This window comes from Ipomoea nil, unplaced genomic scaffold (genome assembly GCF_001879475.1).
Source record: "Ipomoea nil cultivar Tokyo-kokei standard unplaced genomic scaffold, Asagao_1.1 scaffold2759, whole genome shotgun sequence".
Taxonomy (NCBI): Eukaryota; Viridiplantae; Streptophyta; class Magnoliopsida; order Solanales; family Convolvulaceae; genus Ipomoea; species Ipomoea nil.
The window spans coordinates 1571314-1596634 of NW_017619187.1; the positions used below are offsets into that span (position 1 = coordinate 1571314).

Consider the following 25321-nt stretch of genomic DNA (forward strand, 5'->3'; position numbering starts at 1 on the left):
TTGTTACATCGAATAACATTTCCATATGATGTTTTGCTTTTAAGAAAAAAAATGTATACAACTTGAACAGATCAGAATAATACTGATATTATGGGAGAAGAATATGAGTATTATTAGTGTTGTTATTGTATTATTATATATGTAAATGATGATGCTAATACATAGGACCCTGTCTCCTGAATTCCTTATTTTGTTAATCCTGCCGGCCTGAGAAAAATAAACCCAAAGTAGAAGTATGGCCCACAGTTTTGGCCTTAATTAAATTAGTAAATCTTTTTCTTGGACTTTCCCATGATACTATATTATTAGTAACACAATTCTTTCTTTTCTTTTGCAGGTGGATGGACGTTAGTGGATTCTTGTTCCACAAATTAACGTCCGACACAAAAGAATTTTAAGTAGCCAAACTAAAAGGGTATTGCATTACCACATTCAATAAACATTTAGGTTATGGTGTATCTACTCAGCAACCATTCATAGTACCACTTGAACAACTATGTAACAACTATAATAATATTATAAAAAATAAAACCCAAAATCGAAAACTTTATTAGATTCTCTCTGTCAATAATTCTTTGGACGGACTGTCTCTAAATTCTTTTGCAAGAATGTTTTTTTTTTTTAATAGTCTGACCATATTTCCTTATCGAGTCAAGACCCCAAACTTCAAGACTGATCTTGCTCGTACAGAATAGGATCTCAGGGGTAACAAAGACAATCCCGATACATTTAAAAACTCGAACCCAAAACCTCTGGTTAACCAAGGAATAGTGAAGCTGAAATGTAATAGCAATTCATAATTTAGTATAAATAATTTGAAATGCAATTATACAGCCACTTAATTTAAATCCCTACATGAATGTGAAAGCAGAAAAATCAGGTTTCAAGATTATGATACAGTGCTAGAGATGAACCACACTACATAAAAATGCTTGATATTCTGAACAATTCAAAACCTTCAAGATATATATAGAAAGAGAGAGGGAAAAAATGAACAAATAATACATGGTGGCTTTGCTACAGTAGAGGATCAAACAATCAATACCAGCTTCATTCTGTGCAAGATGCCAAGATGATGTTCCAAATCTATAAACCCCATTTTTAAGTCTTCTTATCGGATCCTTTGAGGTTAAGATTAAACCATTTTTTCTTTGACGATTTGTCTTTGGATTCGGGGGTTCCATCTTCCCCTGGGCTCTCAGCTTTAAAATCGTCGCCAAGAATTCTACTGCTACTTCCATTACTGAAATGCCCACTTCCACTACTCGTAGCAATAACGGTTGACCTTGCAACAGTGAACGCAGAATGGATAGTGTCTCGTTGTTTCAGCAATTCATCCACCTATTGCATGACATAATAGTTGCAATAGCAAAACAATGTCCAAGAATTTAAAAAAAAAAAAAAAAAAAAAAACCTCTTAATTGTGAGTAATTGAATCAGAGGTATGGGTGTTCTTATAAGATGGGAGGCATAAGATTAACAGCAAAATCGAAAAATCACCCTCGGGGAAGTTCCATAAGGGGTTATTTTAACAAAAGTGGTAAACTTACGGTCTGCTTCTCCTGGGTGTATCTGTTGGTCACTTCTTGGAACCGTGCCAATGCCTGCAAAAGGAATTCGAGGAAAAGATTCTCTAAGAATATATGCAGAGGTATTAAAGAACCTAGAGGGCATGATTAAGAAGAGGTGGACTACCTTTCTGTATTCTGTCTCAAATTGTCGAAGCTCATTTCTCTTCCTCAAAATCTGAGATTCGATATCCTGCAGCTTGCTTGTTGAGTCCTCGTATGTTTTGGCACAAAGAGCCTCAATTGTATATGAAGCAGGTTTGAAGAAGTTATCTCCTGCACATTCAGAAAAATTCAGTTCTACACACCGCTTTCATCCTCCTATAGTCGGGGTTGAAGTTAATATGGAGTCCCGGTAACCAACAGAAGGAAACAAAGAAAAAAAGCAACTCAGACCATAAACAGCGAATATGTGAGTGCCAGCTTTTAGATCTGAGACCTCACAAGGTTGAAGGCCTTCCAGCCTCTTAAAAAAAGCTGCATCGGGATCCTTGGCCATTGCTAACTAGAAAAGATACATATAGTTATTTTCACACCCTTGAAGTTGTTTTCGAACAATATCATATAGAAAGGAAAAAAAAAAAAAAAAATTGCATACCGCATTTACTGTTGAATCCATCCTATAAACCTGAAAATGCAAGAAATACATTCCTGCTGATGTCACCTTGCCAGTTTTTTCACTATCTTCCTGTGTTCATTGACAATGCATCAGGTTTGCCAAGTCCCAATATCAAGCCACCAAAAACAGGTTAGGTTAAATGAAGCATTGAAACATGCCTCATAAATCACTAGAAATGGACACTTATTCAAAGATCCATATTATTGAATGAGACAAATGAAAGAAATTATAAGCTATGTTTTCAAACTATGCTCAAGATTTGTTCAAGCAACTAACAAAATTCCAGACCTATATTCAACCTTAACCTTTACTGGTAATCTGGTATTACTTGTCTCTCAGAAACATGCTCCACAAATATACTATCAAACAAAAGACCTCCCTGGGTCACTTATAAGCAATTTGTTGAAAAATAAAGAGTTAGGTTTATCTATAAGGTTGTGTCTGTTTATGAATAGGTGTTAGTTATGGGTAGTTACTTATAGTTATGTGTTTGTATATATATATGTACTGTTTCTTTATTAGAAACACAGATAATACTAATATATTTCAATCTTATATACATTTTCTATTCTTTGATTCTTCATCATTGCTTCCGCCTAACTGGCGGGTGGTGTTATTCTGCACCCGCCAGGCCATTCCATCTTCCAAATTCAACACAATTAATAGTATGATGGGCATTACTGTAATCATTATATTAATGAATCATCATTAGTCATGATTACTAAGAATCTCCTTTGTGCTCAAATCAACAAATATATCAGTTATGACTTTGGGAAACATGAATGTAAATTTTGAAGGAAAAGATGATGCAGAATTTAAAAGAACAAAAATGGGAATTGGGCAAAAGTGGCAGAGCAGTTCATGCAGTATGAAGCTGGTAATAACCAGATTAATGCATAATTAGATATGTATTTGCAGTTCCACAAGAAACATAGCAACAGGACAAGGCTCATGGTGCACAACTGCACATATTATTTAGGTTCAGTCTTAGAAACTTTTTAGCTAACTTCTGTCCAATGAGTACGAAAGTGGGCAGTAGAATAACAGGAAAGAATGATATTAAGAGTGAGTGGAAGTAGAAGTTGAAAGTAGTTTGAGCAACTAAAAATGATTTGAGGGAAGGAGAAGATAAAGAGAAAGGCAGAGAACAAATAACACTTACCTCAGCCCAAGCTAAATAATAGGAAAAGACATACTAAGAGCAAGAGAGTAGAAGACTAGAAGCTGAAAGTAGTTTCAGTAATAACTATGAATGCTGTGAGGGAAGAAGAAGCTAAAGGGAAAGGAAGAGAACCAAATAACACTAATAGTACCCCATCATCAAAACAAACATCAATTTAAACTTTGTCAAGTGAAATTGCAAGCCATATTCATGGGACACAAAGCTAGATTGCATGATACTTCAAAGCTAATATACTTGGTGGTTATTTGGCTAGGGCATAATTGATAACTGGATTCAGTGTTTATTTAGTGCATTACTCTATCTGTCCTATTTTGTGTGCATTTCATTGGTCAAACCAACTCGTCATTTCTCTTTTCTTATTTTCTTTGACAATTTCTTATAATTTTTAAGTTTATTAAATAGAACTTTTAATTTATTTTTTAAATATATAAATTTTTATACACTAAAACAAAAAAATTATAAAAGATCAAATTGTAAATAGCTTGAGTCAAGATTGGTTATCTGGGGCAGAGGGAGTAACACTTAATAGATTGGCCTTGTTTGGTAACATAGCTTATCAGCCAATTTTAGCTTGTTTTAGCTGTTGACCAAGTCAAACAGCAAATATGAGTGTTTGGTTAATTAGCTTTTTGTAACAGCTTATTGCTCTAAAACACCCCAAAAAAGAAAAAAAAAAAAAAAAAAAAAAATGCAATTCGAAAAGGTTGTGCCACTTTGATCATAGCAGGTTAGACCTTGAAATGCTAAATGACTTAGCTGGAGGCAGGACATTTCTAATAACAATGTAACCAAATGTATTCCAACATGCCAAGCACTTTGTACTCAGATGGCATGTAGTGACCTCTCCCATATGGGTGGTCATGAGATCGAGCCTCAGTGGAGGCGTTGTTGACTCTTTGTGCTTCAACAGGTTGAGAAAGTATGTATGAACAGATACTATAATGTAATAGAGTCAGTAGCTTTCAAAAAAAAAAATGTATTCCAACATATTCACGCAGCATAATCCAGAAACATTGGCAATTTGGCACTCACCATTGAAGTATGTGTTATATAATAAAGATGTTCCAAATACTTAACTCTTAACATTATCCCACCAAAAGTTCTTTTTTAAATGGTTTAACTTTGTAACTTTGGATTTCACTGGATTATATAAAGTTATACAAACTTCAGTTAAGATTTTGTATAAAATGGAGGGCCCACCCTTATTTTTGTTATTGCATGGACACTTCTCAAGTATTTATATTTAAAAATATATTCTGGATTAGCAAATGGCTTATTGATGGGAAAGCCAGGTCAGTATGTGATACTGCACCATTGTGGCAAAGCCATGCTTATCTTTACCCTCTCCGGTCATTTTAAAGGAAATTTGCTTAGATGATATATATATCTTCATATTTGGCCCATATGCAAAACCGGCAAATTTCTATTTCCATATAATTATCAAGTATGGAACATTAATTTTTGAGTTAATTTCACTTTTGGTCCTATAACTATTGGGGTGTTGTCAATTTGAGTCCACAACTTTCAAAACTAACAATTTAGTACCCTAACTATTCAATTTTTTATCAATTTTAGTCAATCTGGCCAAATTGTAAACCAATTGTCGCCGGAATCTTTTAATTCAGTGTTAAAATGGAAGCTAATTTGTGAACCATTGTTTGAATTAATCCCGAGGCAAGTGGGATGTGGATAAAAATTGGCGACAATTGGCCGGCAATTTGACCGTACTGACTAAAATTGATAAAATTTGAATAGTTATGGTACTAAATTGTTAGTTTTGAAAGTCGTGGACTCAAATTGACAACACCCCTATAATCATAGGACCAAAAGTGAAAACATATTTTGTGCCTACATCTTGAAAACATATTCTTTCAACTAAGTTAAATGGAACTAATTTGTCAGCAGAACAAAATGTCAATATTGGACAGCTTCTAAAAGACACATCTAGAGTAACTTCAGATATAGTCATATTGAAGGTTCATAAGTGTGTCCAGAGAAATTAGAATCTGTGCTTTTTGTGTATTAGACCAAAAATAAAACTTTTTAAAGTTTTATCAAATGCAATAACCAGAAAGCATAAGGTAATCTACAGTCTGAACGAGTGGAATTGAATTATAAATTTCTTTAATCAAATACTACAGCTTCATAATAAAGCATTAATTTCACAATTAAAAAATGGCACGCACAGAAGTCTAACAGTAAAGGATGTTGCCTTTATGAATATGGAAGTATTCGTAAAGACCAAAACTAAGATCTAAAAAATGCATTACCTGCAAAGCCAGTCCATAACCCCCATTTGGATCTTGTTCAAAATATAGTAGCTGAAATTTATATAAAATGTCATTTCAGGATCATAATGCAATGGTATCAAATAAAACCACATGCATGCACAGTTCCACAGACAGAACTCGAAGTTGAGAAATTAACGACAAAAGATATTCTATTAACCACCATGCCGGTAAGACAATTATTTTACCTTAAATTTGCTTTGAGAAGCTGACGTTACTCTAACCACAATCCCTGACTCAGCTTGTTCCTCACTAATTGTTACACCAAAAAAATGGGCATTTTGCTTTTCTACCTGTTTTAAAACTTAACTAAGCAATTAGCATGGCCTAGCGAATTAAACTTTATCCAGCTATTCAGGAAAAATAGAATACAGAATCACCTTAGCACTGCATGATGTTCCAATTGGCAAAGGCCTAATTGTGACAGTTCCATTTAGAGCTTCTTCAAGAACAGTGGCTGAAATAGTCGTCTTGATAGGAACACCCAATTTGCTATTCAGACAAACAAAAAAATGTGACTAATGAATCACGAGATCACTTGAGATATCAACTCTAGGAAAAATCATTACCTAAACAATGCTGCAAACATTGTGTTAACAGTGCCAAGGTTGGATAGATCAACTTCCATATCCATTCCATCAGCATCCAGGGCCTTAATATTTAAATGGCAGATGGCAAAGCAGTTAGAAAATGAGAGATGCTAGAGGGATAACTAAAAGAATAGAAATCAGTAAGAAATTGTAACAAACAAAAAAACAAAGCAAGAAACAAAAAATTGTATTTTCTAGGACTCTTCTTTTCTGCATTACTCTCTCTTCTTCTGTCATAAATTCTTAAGTCATTTACTAATTTTGTGTTGCTTGGCCACAGGTAAAACCGTAAAAGCATAAGATGCATTGAAACTGCATTGCCCCCAAAAGGCAATCCAAAACTAAATAGAAGAATAAAAGAGAACTCCAACCAAAAGTAGGCTAAATGGCATTATTTGGACAATTACAAACTTTAGAGTACTGCTATAAGAAGAAACCACTGCTAATAAAGGTTCTAGACATTCTAGCTCTCATGTAAATAATATAACAAAACCATATCAGTATAGTAAATAAGCAATTTACTACTGTGCCTTCATGCAACACTCTGACATGACTAAATAATTGCACCTTGAGGTAGTTAAAATGAATCACGAGCCAACAAAACACTTTTCAGAAGATCTTGAAGAAATAAAGTACCTCAAATCCAGCCATATCATACTGCCTCCTTTTCTCTGGATCAGATAAAATGCCATATGAGTATGCAACCTCCTTGAAAAGCTCCGAAGCTTCAGGGTTGCTAGCATTTTTGTCAGGATGATACCTACCGCCATTCATGGAAAATAACTGAGTCCATACACATTATCAAATCTGAAAATACTCCAACTCACATATCCCAATCCAACTAAACTGGTATAGTATTTCCCATCCATAAAAAACTGAGTTTATCCTATTGCTCCATAGTCAATAATTCTGAGCTTCAAGAACCAATTGAGCATACTACTAGCACTTAAAACAAAATAAAATTATCTCTAAAAACCAACTTGCCAGAGTATCCACTTAAATCATTTATTTAAGCAACAATTCAGCTTTCAGCAGTACCTAATTCCCCATGATTAACAACAATAAAATTAATATAGCTCTTCAAATAAAATGGAAAATTTCCAGCTTAAATCATTTGGTATAAACCAGAAATTGAAGCTGACTAACACAATTAACTTAAACTACAAAAAGAAAATGCTGAAGAAAGATAGAAAAGGTACTTACTTGAGGGCAAGTTTTCTGTAAGCAGTCTTAATATCCTGATCAGAAGAATCCCTCGAAACAGACAAAACCTCGTAAGGGTCTCTCCGCAGCGCCGGCGTAGACGACCCCTCCATTTTCGAACTACCCATCGGAAGCTCACCGTCCCCTCTAAAACCCTTCCCCGCAAAAAACGCACCTTTAAACACCTGACCGGGAGTCCTACTTTTTCCCTGTCTGCAAATCCACAAGCACAAAGAACTTAATCAAAGATTATTTCGCGAAATTCAGAGCATTGGATCGTGCTTACTTATCCCCTTCTTGGGATTAATGCGAATTCTTGAATAATTAACGGATCATCAAATTTCAAGAAACAAAAGACAAAACGAAGACGAGTAAAGATCTAACAGAGAAATACGAAAAACAGATTGGTCTAACAGAGAGAGAAGAGGCTGACCCTTCCCTTCACTTCTTTCTTTCTTCGCTTCGCGCCTCTGCCGAGAGGGGTCGGCGTGAGTGTGGGGGTGGGGGGCAGTGTACGTGAAAATCAGCTTAATGAGCTCAAAAAAAATAGAAAATCTGATAGAGAATGTCAAACTTTGGAAATTGAATACCCAAAAATATATACTAAAATAGAAATTTACAAAGTCTGGAAAGATTTAAAGAAGAATAAAGCGTTAAAGCAACCTAAGAAAATGAAAAGGAAACCAAAACTAAAGCAATTTCAAACTTTGTAAGTTGGACTATGGATTATGTTATACTATAAAAATAATTATTTTTTTTTCATTTTTTTAACAAGGTGCAACTTATGTATATCATTATATGTATATGTAAATAAATAAATACAGATCGGTACTTGTGTATCTTGCAAATGATAGAAAATCTTAAACTTTTTTCATTAACTTTTGATTGTATCACGTGCAATCAGCATTGCTGTCGATTGACACATGAAAATCTTTCATGTATATAATTGAATAAAATTGTCTTTTTAAATTATTGTATCATAAAAAATTTTATATAAATTATAAATTATATTTGTCACATTATGTGGCTATATATTTCAAGTTTAAACGTAAAGTCATTAACTTTTAATCGCAAATTGTCACTGAATTTTTATATTATGCCGTCAAGGCTTTCAATTTTTATTTTTTATTTTATCTCACAAATTCTTTCTGTATTAATCAAGTTTGTGATGGGCAAGTTTCAACATTTACCTATGAAATGCTACCCTTTTAAATCTATAAGTTTGCATAATATAAAGTGTAAATTTTTTATACTATGATATAATATGTAAATTCTTCTATTAAAATTAGAAGAGCATTAGTTGATTTGAATTTCTAAGATCACAAGGGAATTGACGTATATCATGTTTGTTAACATAGTTAGCTTATTAATTAATTTGACTTATTTGATCACGATAAACTGTTTGACTTGGTTACACAGTTCATATAAGTATTTAATTAATTAAATTTTTGTAACAGCTTATTGTTCCAATTACTAAAATTCAAAAAGCTGCTCAAAGCAACTTTTTCGATCAGCTTTTTGAGAAAGAGTCATTTTGCATGCAATCAACTATCAACTAACAATTAATTTACCAAACATCTTTCTACAATCAACTAGTCAAACTCACTAATTCAATCAGCTAACAGTTATTTACCAAACACCCCGTAAACTTTTTATTTGTTTTGAATTTAAAAGCAAAATGCCGTTTCTACCAAATCATTTTGAATAAATAAATAAATAATTGGAAAGAGTAACATTACCTATTACCTACTACAAAGTAAGCCCCCTAACTTCATTATCATAAGCTTGGTTTAAAAGTCAAATATTATATTAAAAACATAATTATTAAAGTTGACAAAATTTTGGATTTCTACTACTTAATACTCCGTATTAGATATATATATATATATATATATATATATATATATATATATATATATATTAAAAAAAAAAAAAAGCTTATTATTTTTACGGTTAAAAACACGGAAGAGTCTCTATGTATTTTTTTAAAAAAATATATCTAAGATTTTCACGTCGGACCCAGTGACTAATCTATTCGCTGAATTATAGACACCTTTAATGGGTGGGACAACCCAAAGTCAAAGATCGAACTCTTAACGTTTAGTTAAGGAAAGATGAATTTCTTCCACTCAACCACACCCCTGGTTTGAAAAGTCTATGTATATTAACACCCTATAACCCTAACAAAACAGGGCTTCACATTTGCTAACTACTACGAAGTACAATAATGTTCCCAATTTACAACCTAAATTACCTGTTGCAAAGAAACAGCACATTAACAACTAAGCATTACTTTATCCTTCTGTCGATGTGATAACAAACAGGATGACCACAGCAGCATTCCAAAAGTTCAGCTTTGTGTTCCAGGAAAAGGGAGAATAACAGATGTACAAAACAAACCTCAAACTGGAAAAGGTATATGATTAGAGCAATATATATCATTCATCCCACACTTTAGTGTACAGGATAGTATATTCCCTCTTCACTATAGCACCAATTTCTTAGGCCAGAGTGTTGATCAATGTTCTAAGATCTATTGACTTAGGTACAAAAGAAATGAAATTTTGATATATGGAAGACAAAAAATAAAGAAAAAAAAAAGTATTATGGAAAACATTTTCGTTTTAAGACGCAAACTACTAACAGCTCATCGCCTTCTCAACTTGACACTCCTCGGTACTTTTGCTTCAAATTTGTCCAAAAAAGAACCATGCCACCATTACTAAAATGTATTCTCATTGCTTCTACTAGTACCCGTGGAAACTTTTGCTTGTGGTGGGTGGATTTGTACTCTACAGAGTGTATTATCAGTTTTTTTTTTTTTCTGTGGGGGTGGGGGGTGGGGGGGGGGGGGTGGGAGGTTGGGGGTGGGGAGGGTATTGTGTGGACCTCGAGGACTATCATGAGGACGGAGTCCACCTCGAGATTACTCTTACTCTGGTAAGACCATAGAACGCACGCTTGTGATACTGTGTGCAATCCCATTGACACACACAGGACTATCTTGTACAATCAGGACTTGAGTCCACCTTGATTACTCTGGTATTGTAGGATCCACAGAATGCACACTTGTGGTACAGCCAATGAAACCGTGCAGTACCCTTCTTGTCACAATCGTTGCATAATATATCCTGGTTGTGCAGAAATCAAAGGACCTTGAACAATTAGCATTTACACTAAAAAGTCAAAACAAACTGATGTTGTAGATTACTACACAAATGAATGGAAGAGTTGTTTACTTGACAACGGTTTCTAAACTCTTCTGGAAGAATCTCAGAAGCCATTAAAGCATCAAGCATGCCAAAGTACACCTGAAATGAAGTTTAGAAAGGGCTTATTTGTAAAACACAAGGCATTGATGATTTGATGCATCTCTTCCTCCAAACACCCCCCAAAAAAGAGCAGGAAAAAAAAACTAGAGATAGAAAGGAGAGAGAAATAAATAAGACTTTTTCAGTACATTAGATGGGGATGGGGGTGATGGGATAGAAATAAATGAGTTGACATGTTGTACTAGTGATCCATTTTTAGCAGAATTGGAAGTCTTCCATCATGAAAACATAGAACTTTAAATTTTCCTTTAGAAACTATCAAAATGAGTAGAACTTAAAATCATCCAGCTACTATATTAAATTTCTAAAATCCACAAAATACACACGCAAACACACTTCACATTACACATATATTTGGGTGGAGGATGGTTAAACTCAGCTCTTATGTTGAAGTGCATGGTGGGATAATGGAAATAAGATAGGCTCATATTACAAAAAGCTAGATCTTTATTACCCTTTTGTTCACATCAAGTCAAGTGAAAATGTAATAGAAGAACCAAAATGTCAAAAATTAAAAAAATAAAATAAAAAAATGCAGTACACAGATCTCAAAGTAAGCGCATTATATGTACTGAAATAATGAGCAGTCTTACCGACATGTCTCCCATTGACTTGCTGCATATAGGACAGATGTAGTGTGTTCTAGCATATGCCTGAGAAAACAAGCGGATTGTTAATTCCCAAAGGAATAAAAAGTGTAATTGTTGTTGAAAACTAAAGAGTTCGGTTTATCTATAGAGTGGTGTCTGTTTATGAATAGGTGTCAATTATGAATAGTTACTTACAGTTATGTGTTTGTATATATATATGTACTATGTTTCTTTGTTAGAAATATAGACAGATAATATAGAATCATACTAATATATTTCAGTCTTATATACATTTTCTATTCCGTGATTCTTCATCATTGTTTCCGCCTAACTGGCAGGTGGTTGTTATTCTCCAACCGCCAGGCCATTCCATCTTCCAAATTCAACATGGTATCAGAGCCTACTTTCCTAGGGTATTTCAAACATCGCACGAACAGTAAAATTACTGTTCAAGCAAAACCCTAATTTTCAAACCCGAATCCCTTCTACGGTCTCCGGCGAGCCTGACCGAGCAAGCGGCATCGCCTTCTCCTCCGCCACGTGCCTCCACGTGCCGGACTTCCGACCTCACGCGTCGGCGCGTGTAGCCACCTCCGACAGGAACTTCCGTCAAAACTTTCCAGATATTCTTGTCGGGCCTCTACGACTCCATCTGTGTATTTTTCCTTGTGATGTATTTCTCCGATGAAAATTCCAAATTGTTGTTTTGCCCTTGGACCTTTTGGTGAAGTTTGAAGGCTTTTTGGCTTTGTTGTCAAACTTCTTTCCGGGGTGCTTTTGGTATAACCGTATTTGTTTCTTTATTTTCGGTATACCATATTTATTCCCTAGGGCTGTCAAATTTTGCACCTTTTTTTTAATTTCCGGAAGCCTCTTTTGATATTCACTTATCCTATAAGGGGTATAAACAACAATCATTTGGTGTTCTCGGTATTCATACTTTATTCTTTGGGTGTACTTGTCATTACTATGGGCTCTACTACATCCCCTTTGTTGCTCATGATTTGTTTGCTCTGCCGTTGTTGATGAAGATTGTTGTTGGCAAATCCTAGAGTGCTTATGTTGCTATGAGGGTGTTTGTGACAAGCTTCGCCCATGGTGCCTTCATTCCCAAGGGTTGTGTATAGCATTGTCCTTCCAAAGCCATCCAGCACTGTTATTCTCTAGTTGCTTTTAATCTTCATTTGTAATTTAAAGTAAGGTAGAGTGTATGTTTTAATCCAAACTTGGAACTTCCAATGTTCAAGCTTGAGGGGGAGTGTTGAAAAATAAAGAGTTAGGTTTATCTAGAGTTATGTCTGTTTATGAATAGGTGACAGTTATGAATATTTACTTACAGTTATGTGTTTGTATTATATAATGTACTATGTTTCTTTGTTAGAAATATAGACAGATAATATAGAATCATACTAATATATTTCAGTCTTATATACATTTTCTATTCCATGATTCTTCATTATTGCTTCCGCCTAACTGGCAGGTGGTTGTTATTCTCGATCCGCTAGGCCATTCCATCTTCCAAATTCAACAGTAATGATAAAAGGCCAAAGGAGGCCCAGCAGAATAGAAGGGAACAAACCTGAAAGCAAGCTGAATGCATAAAATGGCCACAGGGAAGAGCTCTCACAGTTTCACTTGATGTGAACAAAAAGTCACAACATATAGGGCAGTTGGTTTCAAGACCTTTCTCCCGGCATTTGTGGTCCACAAGTTTCATTCCCAAACAACAATTGCAGGTCATGCAATGAAAGAAGTCGACACCAAGTCCACTACCCAGCCGGCATAAATTGCAAAATGGGCAATGATAGACTGTCCTGAAGTAGTAAAAATTTAAATGAAAATATATTAAGTGAATAAAAACAGAAGGGTTATCATATCTCAACATCAATTACTGTTACTAAATTGAACTTTCATGAACAAACCAAAAGATGAATCTAATAACAGAAGAACAAATTAAAAATTATTTAGGAAATTAAAAAAGCACAAAAGTAAAAGATCACCTCAGATACCTTTACCGAAGAGAAATAATGACGTTTAATAGGATGGTTTGCAGAAAGTGACTCAGTGAGTGTACTTTGAAGGACAGTAGAAGTTCATCTTCCTAATATCTTTCAATGACTAAAGGCCATAAATGGTAAAGAAAAAGGAGCTTACCTTTCGTCATCAAAAAATTTACAGCTACTGCAATAATATTTTGCCATCAAAAGTCCATCACAAGATGGAGTCCTGCACGCGGGGCCAACTGGTTGTATTTGAAGACATCTCATGCACATCATTTCAGTGGTTGCCTTTCTGCAATAAAAAAGATAGTTATATTTGGAAATAATTTTTATTGGGTACTTTGTTTGATCCACTAAAGTTACCTATCCATAGAATGGTCGCTAACTTGGTCATGACAGAACCTGCATGTAAACAGTTTTCCACAACAGGAAGCACGAAGCTTGCAGTTTCTTTTGTAATGTTCACAACCAAAGACTTGTTTCTCTGGATCACGAAACGATGGAAAACATCCAAATTGATCATCGCCATCTGAAGTTTTACCAGTTCCTGCTTGGGGCAACTTCTGCTGAGAAGCTATCCAGCGACTAAACAACAAATACCTTGGATGAAATAAGTTGAAAGTGCAAGATTCACAATAATTGATAAAAACTCCAATAGATAGCTAACATGCACAGACCTGGTCATGAGATTTTGAATGAGATAAGCTTTTCTTCTTGGATCAAGAGATGAATCCCGAGAGACCTTTCTTATCTCCGATTCAAGCTCATTTTGATTCATTCTGAAGATATCTTTCCATCCAGGCTTAAATGTACCATCACTTTGGTCCAGAGATTCATGTAAATCATAACCTGAAAAGGTGTTATTTAAAATTTCCAAAAATAGAGACCTTATAAAATTTGCTTAAACATCTATCAATGACTCAATGTGCAAGATTTCACTTGAAGATTATCTTAACAATGAAAAGAAAGAAAAGTGCTGGAAAAAACCTTGTGATATACAGTTTTCTGATATATTTGCCTGTGAACTTTCAGGTGGAGAGCCCTCCCACCACTCATTCAGCCATTCACTGAACATTGTATTTTTAGTTGCTTGCTTCCATGTTTCCATCATTTTGTTTTGCTCTTCCTGAGTAAGAGCTGCAGTCACCCAGGGCAACATTGATTGGAGAACCTCTGCTCCAGTAGTTCCTATAATTCGACCAACTAGTTTATCTTGCTCCTCAACAGTAAAATGTGTGTCAAACAGTGGCCAGAGTTCAACCTCTTCACGTAAAATATGTTGATCCAGAGTAACTTTCATGGACTTGCACATTGCTTGAATTTTTGTAGCAAGCTCATTGTATTTTCTCAAATTATCATTCAGGTCATAAGAGTTAGAACTGTCAATACTAGGATGTCCTGTAAATGTTCTGTTACCCAAGCTTCCATGGAGCAGAGAAAGTTCAGCAAGTGCAGATGAAATGTCCTCAAATAGTTTTTCTTCCTGCTTGTGATCCAGGGTGTAAGAATGACTAACATTATGCAGAGTCTCTTTCGATTCTAATGCGGGGAATACTATGTCGTCCTCAGCATTACTATGAGCTTTATACAAGCCCCATAAGAGACGAAATCTACCACCAAATTGCCTAAAAAAAGTCTCATTGCAATCAACAAGTTTCCCAGATTCAACATCCAGAAATTCCAAATCTTTGCGTATTGCTTTATGAAATTTAAATATATTATCAATTGGCCGTGTTGCATGCCCATTGTTGTTCAAGCTGTAATCATTTTCCCAGTTGAAGAGGCAAGAGTTAAGAGAAGGAGCATTAGTGCCAAAAGACAAAGAGCGCAAAGATTTCACTGTAGCAAGGGAATTGATTATCAGGTTGTTGCTGCTTACTCCTAATCCAGGGACACAACAAGACTGATTACTAGAAGATACTTTATGAAGTTTTCCTGTTCCAGAAGGATCACATCTCTCTCCTAAAGTAGAATTTGAACATCGTTCATGGTAATCTTCTTGGGCATATGAGAAAGATTCACTTCTGGCACAAAAACATCTGCCTATAAAATCTTGATTTCCTGACAGTATTTCATCAGGACAGCAACCTGTTGCATTAGAAGACAAGCAAGTATCTCCTGTACGGCCTTTGCATGCCCAACCAGTGAAAAGTGTTACCAACGCAGTGTCTGATGCCGGAGCTGCATCAGATACAAAATGAGAAAGGCAACGTGGATCCTCTTCAACAAGGCATAATAGTAATAGATACTAACTAAAGAATGGTAAGAAAAAAACACAGTACCTGCCATATGCATATTGTGCAGAAAAGACCTTGCATCCTCCTCATTTAATGATCCTACTAACCACGGTAAGACGCATTCAATCAGTCTAAGTGGCATCACACACAAGCTCTGATAAAGCAGTTCCCGCTGCCTTTTTGGGCTAAAATGTTTCCGTGCAAGTGGAAGAACCTATTGCAGGTGTAGTGACAAAATTTTAACAGAAAAGATACAGAGTAATTAATTTTGAATTTCAATTTTAAAAATCAAAATGGACAGGAAAAAAAAAATTATTATTGATGCAAGAAGGAAAATATCACCATTTGTAAACGGTTTTCTATGGAAAAGAATATCTTAATAGATAACAGAGAACTCATAGTCCATAGATAAGTCATGCTTTCTCTTACAGCCTTCAGAAACAGTTATGAGAGGAAACTTATCTATCTTTTGGAAAACTTGAGCTACAATACACCAAAAGTATGTAAGCAGCAACAGACAATCACTCACCTGAACTTCCTCATTGTGGAAGTGCTTCTCTATTATCTCCATTATATGATCAGCATGAGAGCATAACTTTGAATAAAATTCAGTAGAAGGTGAGTTAGCTCCAGCACTCTGAATGTTTTCTATGAGGCATCTGAGCTTACCAAACTCATTTTCTTCTTCTGCATGCTCCTGGGCAAAAGACAACTCTGTGTCTACAGTAGGGAATATAACTTTGTCCTCAGCGATGCTGCAGTCGGACAGGATAAGCTCAGAGATAGGAAAGCATAATGCTATAAACCATCATTAGGAGCTTATCATTTTGACAGAAAACAAAATTGCCAATTTTGCATTAAACAATGCACATGGAAAAGTGTGAAAACTGGGGCATATGCAGCATTGAGGCAAGTCAAAGAGAATAATTAAAATATGAATTTGCAAATAAAAGAAAAAGGCAAATACTCTTATATGGAAAGAAAAATGTCAAAAAATGGAATAGAAGTGTTGTAATATATATCGCTGTGGTACTAGACACACAAATATACAAAGATTAAGACTTCTGGGTTCCCTACCTAGGTCAGAGCACATAAATGGAGAGTTGGGTGGTAGAATTCCAACCCTTAGTATTTGTCCACAAGGCAAAATGTTTTTTTCTTCGTCGTTGTTTACTATCATGCAAATGGTTTCTGATAGGATAAAAAATAAAAGGTTCATATTCCATGAAAGGTTCAAATATACATAAATTAAGATTTCTGGGTTCCCTAAATTAGCTAAGGTGAAAGCACATAAATGGATACTATCATGCAAAACCCTTAGTATTTGTCCACAAGGCAAAATGTTATTTCTTCTTTGTAGTTTACTATCATGCAAATGATTTCTGATAGGATAAAAAAATAAAAGGTTTAAATTCCATGAAAGGATGATCGAGATTGTATTTGCAGGAAGCAAGTTCAACTTGGCTTGGCTTATAGGGTAAAAGCTGCATACTGAATACAGATGACAGATTCCTAATATAAAAGTTTAAATTGAAATCCAAGATACAGAAAGAAGAGTACCTGTGAAAAATGCAAACCTCAGCAATAAATTGAAGCCTTTGGTTGAAGGCAGACAAATCAGAAAAATCTCCAGACAAAGTTATCTTCCTGGCAGCTTCAGTTATGTCACTCAGTTCCATTTTTATAGCCTTGTGCCAATGCAATATCTCATCTATTGGACAATCTAGAGTGGATACTGTATTGCAACTCAAAACAGGACAATCTCTTTTAGCACTCCTAGAAGATTTACAAGGACATTTGCCATTCCCCTTTGGCACAGAATCTGAGGCAGTGTGGTGATTCAATTGATCTTGACAAGTCTTACGTTTTTTATTGTTCTTTTGCCCATCCATCCATGTGAAAATAATCTTCCAGAAAAAGGAATTAATCAGTTGTACAATTACAATAGGCTGTAAACTTCAGCGGATGAACAATATGCACTGATGTTAAACCCACCTGTTGAAGGAGCTTCTCATCCGGAATTACTTTGTGTAAGAACTTACGCATATCATGACACTCATCAGATGAAATAGAGGATGATAGCCAAGGCAGAAATTCAGCCATCATATTAACAGGAATGCTGCATAGGAACTGCCATACCAGTGATGCCTGTTCTTCAAATGAGAATTTTTCAATAAGCAAAGGGAAGACCTGAAATCAACAGCAAGCCAAGATGCTCAGTAACACTAAGATACATGTACAAATAAAAAAATAAAATAGATTTTTAAAAAACACTGAAAAGGAAAAAGAAAAAAGACATAATGAAATCTAAAGAAGTTGTAAGACTATAGGTTTGAGGCCCAGCTTAACTATAAACTTCAAAATACAATCTCCTTGATTCCAAAATAATTTAGCAAACTTTTATAAGAGAATCAAATCTTTTATAAACGTAAAAATTTTGCATCAATAATGTGCAACCATAATTTCCTTATTTCTAAATTCATACAGTACATAATAGTTTCAGTTACTTGTTCTTCCAGAAAATAATTTGAGTTCACAAAAACAGAAAGGTAGAACAATAGACATAGAAGCAAATATAGTTAAAACTTCCAGATCAACTCTGGTGTAGCCAATCCATCCTGCTTCCATTACGCAGATACAGAACTGGGGAGAATGTATCAACCAGAAGTCTACCTGTGTAATATGCAAACAACAGGGGATTTGACTGTAATGAACAGGGAAAATGGAAATGACTTAAATGATGTGTTCCACACTATAAGCAGAATCCATGCCTGATGAACTTATGTTACAAGCAATGAAATGAGGCAAATTATATAGTATCAGTGGAGTAAGAAAAATGCATAATAATAATGGAGGAATAAGATTTGAATGACACCTTCCACATTTTCAGCAATATCAGTGCCTGTTAAACTTATTTTATAAATAAAAACAAATTGTACAATATCAAGGGAGTAAGACTGAAACCAAATGAACCAGCAGTATTTATGCAATTATAGCCAATTGAACTTTCATTACGGGAAGAAAATTCTGTGTTGTATCAAACAGAATATGAAAAATGTAGAACATCAATGGAGTAAAACTTAAATGGCACCTTCCACATTCTGGGCAAATCATTAGAAATACATAGCTGCAAACACCCAATCGGATTACAATACAATAATGTCAGAATAAAAATTCCTTGTAACCTAAACACCATTGAATTGTAATTTGAACAATCACCGATAAAGCAATCGTAATATGAACGTCATGGTACTATAATATGTACACAGCTACATGCACCATGGCCTACGGTATAATAACTGTACATTCTGAAATCCATTTATGCCCTGTTGTATTTACATTACAACAAGCAAATGTAAAATATCAACAGAGTAAGACCAGAGTGACACAGCTCCACATCCTGAACAGTATTTACCCGTTGAACTTAGTTTACCACAAGCAAAGTGTATAACATAAACAGAGTAGGAATTAAATAACTCATTCCACATTATAAGCTCTATTTATGTGTGTTGGACTTATGTCATAATAAGCAAAATATAATCAATGCACAAATAAATAAGAATGCAGAACTGAAAAGTTACCTGCTCCTCTTCCTTAGACATGTGCTGGCAAATGGACGTTAGAAGAGCACCAGAACAGGAAGCTAACTCTCTCCGATAACTTTCTTCATTCTGCACATCAGAATCTAGCAATGCGAACAATTGATCAAAAAGAACACTTTCTCCCTCATGTTCAAGGGAATAAGTCCTTGCGACATTCTTCACACGGATGTCAAGTGCTGGAAAAATAACCTGCATTCTCAAAAAATAAATAAAAGAGTTAAAACTACCCTACCTAAGTTTAATAGACTAGAATGACTTAGGAGAAAATCCATCTTTGACTGAATGCATCTTTTGGACTCCAATTATTTGGCGCTTTAGAAGACATTGTAAGTGCAATAATCCAAAACATATATCAAAGCTGTCATATCACTAGGTCTGCTTATCATTGTTTGTTTGTGCCAACAGCCTACTAAAATGTAATGCATAAAAATATTTCGAAGTTGGTTTCAAAACAAATAAATATAATAATATTTCGAAGTATATCTATCTCTTTGAAATCAGATCATTTATTAATTTATAGGCATATATAAGTTATAACACTTATTCTGATAGGAAATTGTATAACAATTTGCAAACTTCAGTACCATTTATTTTCTCATCTCTCCTTATAGGTGACATAAGGTTTGGTCTGGGTTGTGACATTAGCAAATGCAGCAAGTAAGTCCATTTTCACACTAAAAATGTGGTAACACAAAACACATGATTCCTACTTTCCTTGGTTTCTGGACAACAACCACCAGCACACAAAGAAAATGAATCCTAGTTTTAATTATTTTCTTCTTTAGTTTCATCCCCAAGTCAGAATAACCTACTGCATCATACTAAAAATGCCGCAAACCACATAAATTTGTTCCAACTAACCACATAAATTTGTTCCAACTCCGAACTAATCACGCAATCTGCTTTCAAAACCTCACTATGTTGTGAATTATAATCTCTAATAAACTAATTACAATCATATTAGTATTAACATTAACAACAATCCATCACTACTGACATAATGTAAAATCATAAAACATCAGTATTTCGAATCAATATTTCTTCTTTTTCAAGAAAAATAAAAGGCAGCATACATGATATAAAATCGCCATAGTCAAGCTTAAATATCCAATAACTAAAGCAAATGAATATCCAGTGCAGAATTGTACAAATACTACACACCTCATCCTCCGCATTGCAGTGGTGCTTATAAATCGACCTCAAAAAGTGACACCTTTCCTGCAATGGCTTAATATCACTGTTCTGATTCGTCGCCAAGTCCATCGCCGCCATGTGGAGCCCACCCAGCTCGGCCCGAATTGCTTTGTGAAAGAAGAGGAAAATCCGAATCGGTGACGAGCCATTCACGCCCAGCGCCTTGTTTGCCGGCCCGGAGTGATCCATTTGGCCCACAGCCGACCCGGCCGCCATCACTGCTACGCCGCCGTTCTGTATCCCCGTTGTTAATGGCGTCGCCATTCCCACTCTATTTATCTTCACCGTGAAAGCATAAGAAAAAAAATTAAATCAAAATTCAACTTCTTCTTTTTCGCCTTTTCAATTGTGACTTTCAGATTCAGATTTCATAAACCGTATCCTCTGTCTGCAAGTAGCCCTGCCTTCTCTCTCTACATTGCCCTCTGTTCATATGTGATATATATACATAGATACAGCTATCTACCCCTTTCTCTCTCTGTATGTATAGATAGATAGATGGCTGATTTTCCGTTGCTGAATGTTCTCTCTCTCTCTCTATCTCTACAGGAAGAGCGCAAATTATCTTTCACCTTAACGAGTCAGTTTGAATTAAATATTTAGGTCCAATTTTATATTTTATATTTATCTTAAAAAGTAAACATTTTCTTTAATTATGAATTATTATTTTTTATTTGAACAACTTTTGAAAGTATACATTATTCTTTTTTGGTGACGAGAAAAATCACAACTATAGAGTATTAAGTAAATTCTAATCTTGTATAATACCTAGCAAACATCCACAAAAAAAGAGGTAGCAATATTTGACAAACTCAACCGAGATTATGTTTCAATTAAATTTTTTGATTGTTTAAACTTTAATTACATTTTAAATAAATAAAATAAAATAATGTGATAATAATTTATAATTTTTATAATTTATTAAAATTAAACAGTCTATTTTATTACTGATATAAATGCGTTGATAGGAATGGGTATTGCTCCACATAGGAAGGATAACGGGGTGACAAAATATGGTTGTACACGTGGCAGTGGGGATTGGAAAGATGTTGAGGTGGCAATATGGACCACGTCAGAGGGATGAATGCGGTTTGTCGGATTGCGAATGGCGCGTGAGGGAAGGGGTAGACACGTGCGCGAATGAGGAGTGAGATTTGCCATATGGGATTGATGGTAACGGCGTGAGTGACGGAAGCGAGTCAAATTGTTTGGAAATTTTCTGATTTGGCTGACAAAAATAGTATAGTTAATCACACTTTAGATCCTCATGAAGATTGCAGATTTTAAAGAATAGTAAAATTAATTCATTAATTATAGAAGTGATATATTTCAATTCATTAAACATATTACTATCATTTATATTTTATTTTTTACGTATTTCAAAAAATGTTTATTGTTCTTATTTTTCTTTTTTATTTTAAATCTCAACCAATTAAAACTTGTCGCATCAGGGAGTGGCAAGTTTATGAGTGGTAATATAAGGGCATCTAGAATGGTCCTTAATATATAGAAGTGACCCGCATGGGAAGCTCAACTGGTCACAGAGGTGAAACTTTGGAAGAATGACCAGGGATCGAGTGTCACCAGCGGCAGTGGCGGCAGTGTGGGAGCAACCTCTCAAAGTGAGGGGGTTCCTTGTGCGCAGTGAGCACCGGTCTAGCCTCTGTGGTTCATGTTCAGTTGAGTTACCATGATTTACATCCTCCCAAATGCTCTGTCGGGTCGGGGTGTGGGGGACTCTTAGGGTTGGGGTTCAGCCTTTTGGAATAATATATAGAGGTGGAAAAGTTTTTGTCACATTAATTTATAATGATTGGATAAAATTGAATTTTTTTTTACACTAATATACATGGTTTTTACTCACTTACAAGCATGATTGCAGTAGGCGCTAGTCGGGCGGTAGAGTAACGCCTAACGCCTAGACGGGCACCTATGCGACTAACTTAGAAAAAAACAGTGCACATGTGTGGATATATATATATATATATATATATATATATATATATATATATATATATATATGGTCGTACTCCTGTGCGAATAGATCATGTCATTCACGTGTCTAGATCAATAAATCAGATGTAATTTAAAAAAAACAACGCGGTGGCATTTTTATAAATAACTCGAACTTTGGTACATGTAATTATGTAAATGTGTTATATGTGCAAGTAGTTGGTGCACCTTTGCAAGTAAAAATTACAGGTAAAATCACTTACATGTGCACCTACTTTCACCTATAAGTGCATGTAATTTTGACTTGTTAACATTCATTGATCTGAGTTCGTTTTGTTTGGCATCGCTTTTGTTCTTGCGAGGAGTTCAACGAGTAGTTAGTACCCGTAAAATCACCCGCAACCATTCCTGCATCTATGTGCAACTACTTATAATTATATGTGCACCTAATTATAACGTCAGGTGCACGTAGTTTTGATGATCAGTGTAAATTTTACTTGCATCTATAATACATTTTACATGCACTTGTAATACATTTTATTTGCACTTAGGTGCACTATATGAAACTACTACTTGCACTTGTAATACATTTTACTTGCACTTCGATGTCCAATTATTTACAAAAATGTCACTGCGTTTTTTTTTTTAATTAGTGTTTCTCATCTATTAGATCTGGTCATGTGCATGGACAGCAGTCATCCCTATTTCGCTCCGGGGCAATCCATTCTCATGGGAGTGTAACTCTCTCTCTCTCTCTCTCTCTCTCTCTCTCTCTCTCTATATATATATATATATATATATATATATATATATATATATATATATATATATATATATATATATATATATATATATATATATATATATATATATATATGTATGTATGTATGTTCAGGTGCGGTGGACAGCCCCAGGTGCAGTTGTGCGGTTAAAACAGAGCCATTGATTATGCTTAAATCAACGTCCAAGATTACCAAAATTATATTTAAAAAAAAAATGCGGTGACAATTTGATAATTTTTGCACCTAGGTTAAAATTAAGGTGAGTGATTTTGTGATTAAGGTGCGTGAATTTTGTATATAAGGTGCCTGAGTCTTGTGCATAACGTGCGTGAGTTTTATGCTTAAGGTGTGTGGAGTTTGTGCTTAATGTGAATAGTTGTTAAAACTTAAAGTGCGTAGGCTTTGTGCTTAAGATGCGTGACATTTGTGCTTAAGTGCGTGGGGTTTGTGCTTAATGTGCGTGAGTTTGTGCTTAAGGTGCGCGGGTTTTGTGCATAATGTGAGTATTTGGTAAAACTTAAAGTGCGTGGGTTTTGTGCTTAAGGTGCGTGAAATTTGTGCTTAAGGTGTATGACTAAGCCAATCGGGTTAACTCGGCTAACTCGATCGAAATGGACGAATTAACTCGGTCGAGTTAGGCACAAGGCGAACGCCTAGGGAGAAAATCGTCACGGTTTAAGAGCGCCTAACGCCTAAGCGGGCACCTAGATTGATTTTTGCGACAGTGTTACAAGTAGAATAAATATAATAATTCATGAAGTTTACATTTTAATACATTTAAAACGTCACATTTTTAAAAAATTTTAAAAAAAAATTAATTGCTAGTTACATAAAATTTAATCATATCTCTGTATTCAAAAAATAATAATACAAAGCATTTTAATCAAAGTTAATTTGAATGAATTGAAAATCTATCCATTTTTTTCAATTCATTTTGACGTATGCATTAGTGTTCATGAGAATTTTGTGAGAAAAGTAAAAATGATAATAATAATTATGATGTTGTAATAAATGGGAGAGTTATAGTTAGGCATGAAAATCCAATGGAGGCACATGGTGGGCATGCGAGGGATCCGTGTCGTCACAAGCTTATTGCCTCCTAACTTCTGGTAGTTCTGGGTCCCACCAGCTTGCAACGTGTAATTAACTGTCTGCCTTAATCAAAACAGATAAGGGCAATCACATTTGGCACTTGTTGAATTTGATGTTGATTGGAAACAGTGTGAAGGTGACTCGGATTTAAGTAATTAGCCATTTTGTATATAAAACGCGGTGCGTGTTACAATATGCGCCCAGATGCAAAACGACGTTGTTTTAATTTTTTTTTTTTTTGAAATTTCCCGCCTCAGTGAATGGCAGTAGTTTTTTCTTTTAAAAAAAATCCGCTGTTCAATAATGTACATAATGTTATACTAGAATACACATAATCGTATACATGAATGTACATAATTATATAACAAAATATACATACTCTTTTTAAAAGACAATACACATAATCTAACATAATACATAATAAACATAAACTTTTAACATAATACACATCAACTATTAACATAATACACACAAATTTTCTGATTCGGATGTACATAATTGTATAAAAAGAATTTACATAATTGTATAAAAAATGTACATAACTGTATGAACCAATACACATAACTGTATGAACAAATACACATAACTGTGTGAACAAATACACATAATCCAAGCAACTTCCTACCGCGCCTCCCAAAACGACCCCAAAACGACGTCGTTTTGGGAGGCGCGCGGCGCACAATGCTATGTGCGTCGTGGTGTAGGGTATAACGATTGATAAAACGCGCGAAAATTTATGTCCAATATTAAAATATAAATAATTAAAATTTATAATTCAAATCATATATACGCAAATGATATATGTATTATATATATACCTATATGATTTATCATTTATGAAAATTTAATTAGAATATAATCAACAATTAAATTAATTATATAATAATTTTAATAAAAAGATAATTAAATAATAGAAAAAAATATGATAGATATAAGTGTATGATAATAATGAATAATGGAGTCATAATTAAATAGTAACTGAGTTATAACGGTGTAATGTTAGTTTTATGTAACAAGAATGTAGTAGGGACAAGTTTGTTTAATAAAATTAAAATGTGCAACATTTAAAGTAAAATTCTGATCTACCT

At 34.6% G+C, this 25321-nt stretch overlaps 2 protein-coding genes across 2 annotated transcripts; both read right to left on the reverse strand.

The window, feature by feature from the left end:
- Positions 1-777: 777 nt before the first annotated feature.
- Positions 778-8028, reverse strand: LOC109156854 (chaperone protein dnaJ 15-like). Its single transcript, XM_019304718.1, has 12 exons — positions 7885-8028; positions 7452-7664; positions 6885-7008; positions 6228-6310; positions 6039-6150; positions 5847-5951; positions 5641-5691; positions 2167-2256; positions 1965-2073; positions 1696-1844; positions 1551-1604; positions 778-1341 (listed from the first exon to the last, which is right to left on the reverse strand). Exons 2-12 carry the CDS (start codon positions 7577-7579, stop codon positions 1102-1104), a joined length of 1245 nt encoding a protein of 414 aa, XP_019160263.1. The 5' UTR covers positions 7580-7664; positions 7885-8028; the 3' UTR covers positions 778-1101.
- A 2290-nt stretch (positions 8029-10318) lies between these two features.
- Positions 10319-20975, reverse strand: LOC109156853 (zinc finger protein BRUTUS-like). Its single transcript, XM_019304717.1, has 14 exons — positions 20374-20975; positions 19192-19401; positions 17606-17800; positions 17171-17517; positions 16140-16365; positions 15656-15824; positions 14361-15554; positions 14051-14222; positions 13737-13958; positions 13528-13665; positions 12953-13187; positions 11377-11436; positions 10691-10762; positions 10319-10582 (listed from the first exon to the last, which is right to left on the reverse strand). The coding sequence occupies exons 1-14, from the start codon at positions 20668-20670 to the stop codon at positions 10451-10453; spliced, it is 3669 nt and encodes a 1222-aa protein (XP_019160262.1). The 5' UTR covers positions 20671-20975; the 3' UTR covers positions 10319-10450.
- Positions 20976-25321: the final 4346 nt, after the last annotated feature.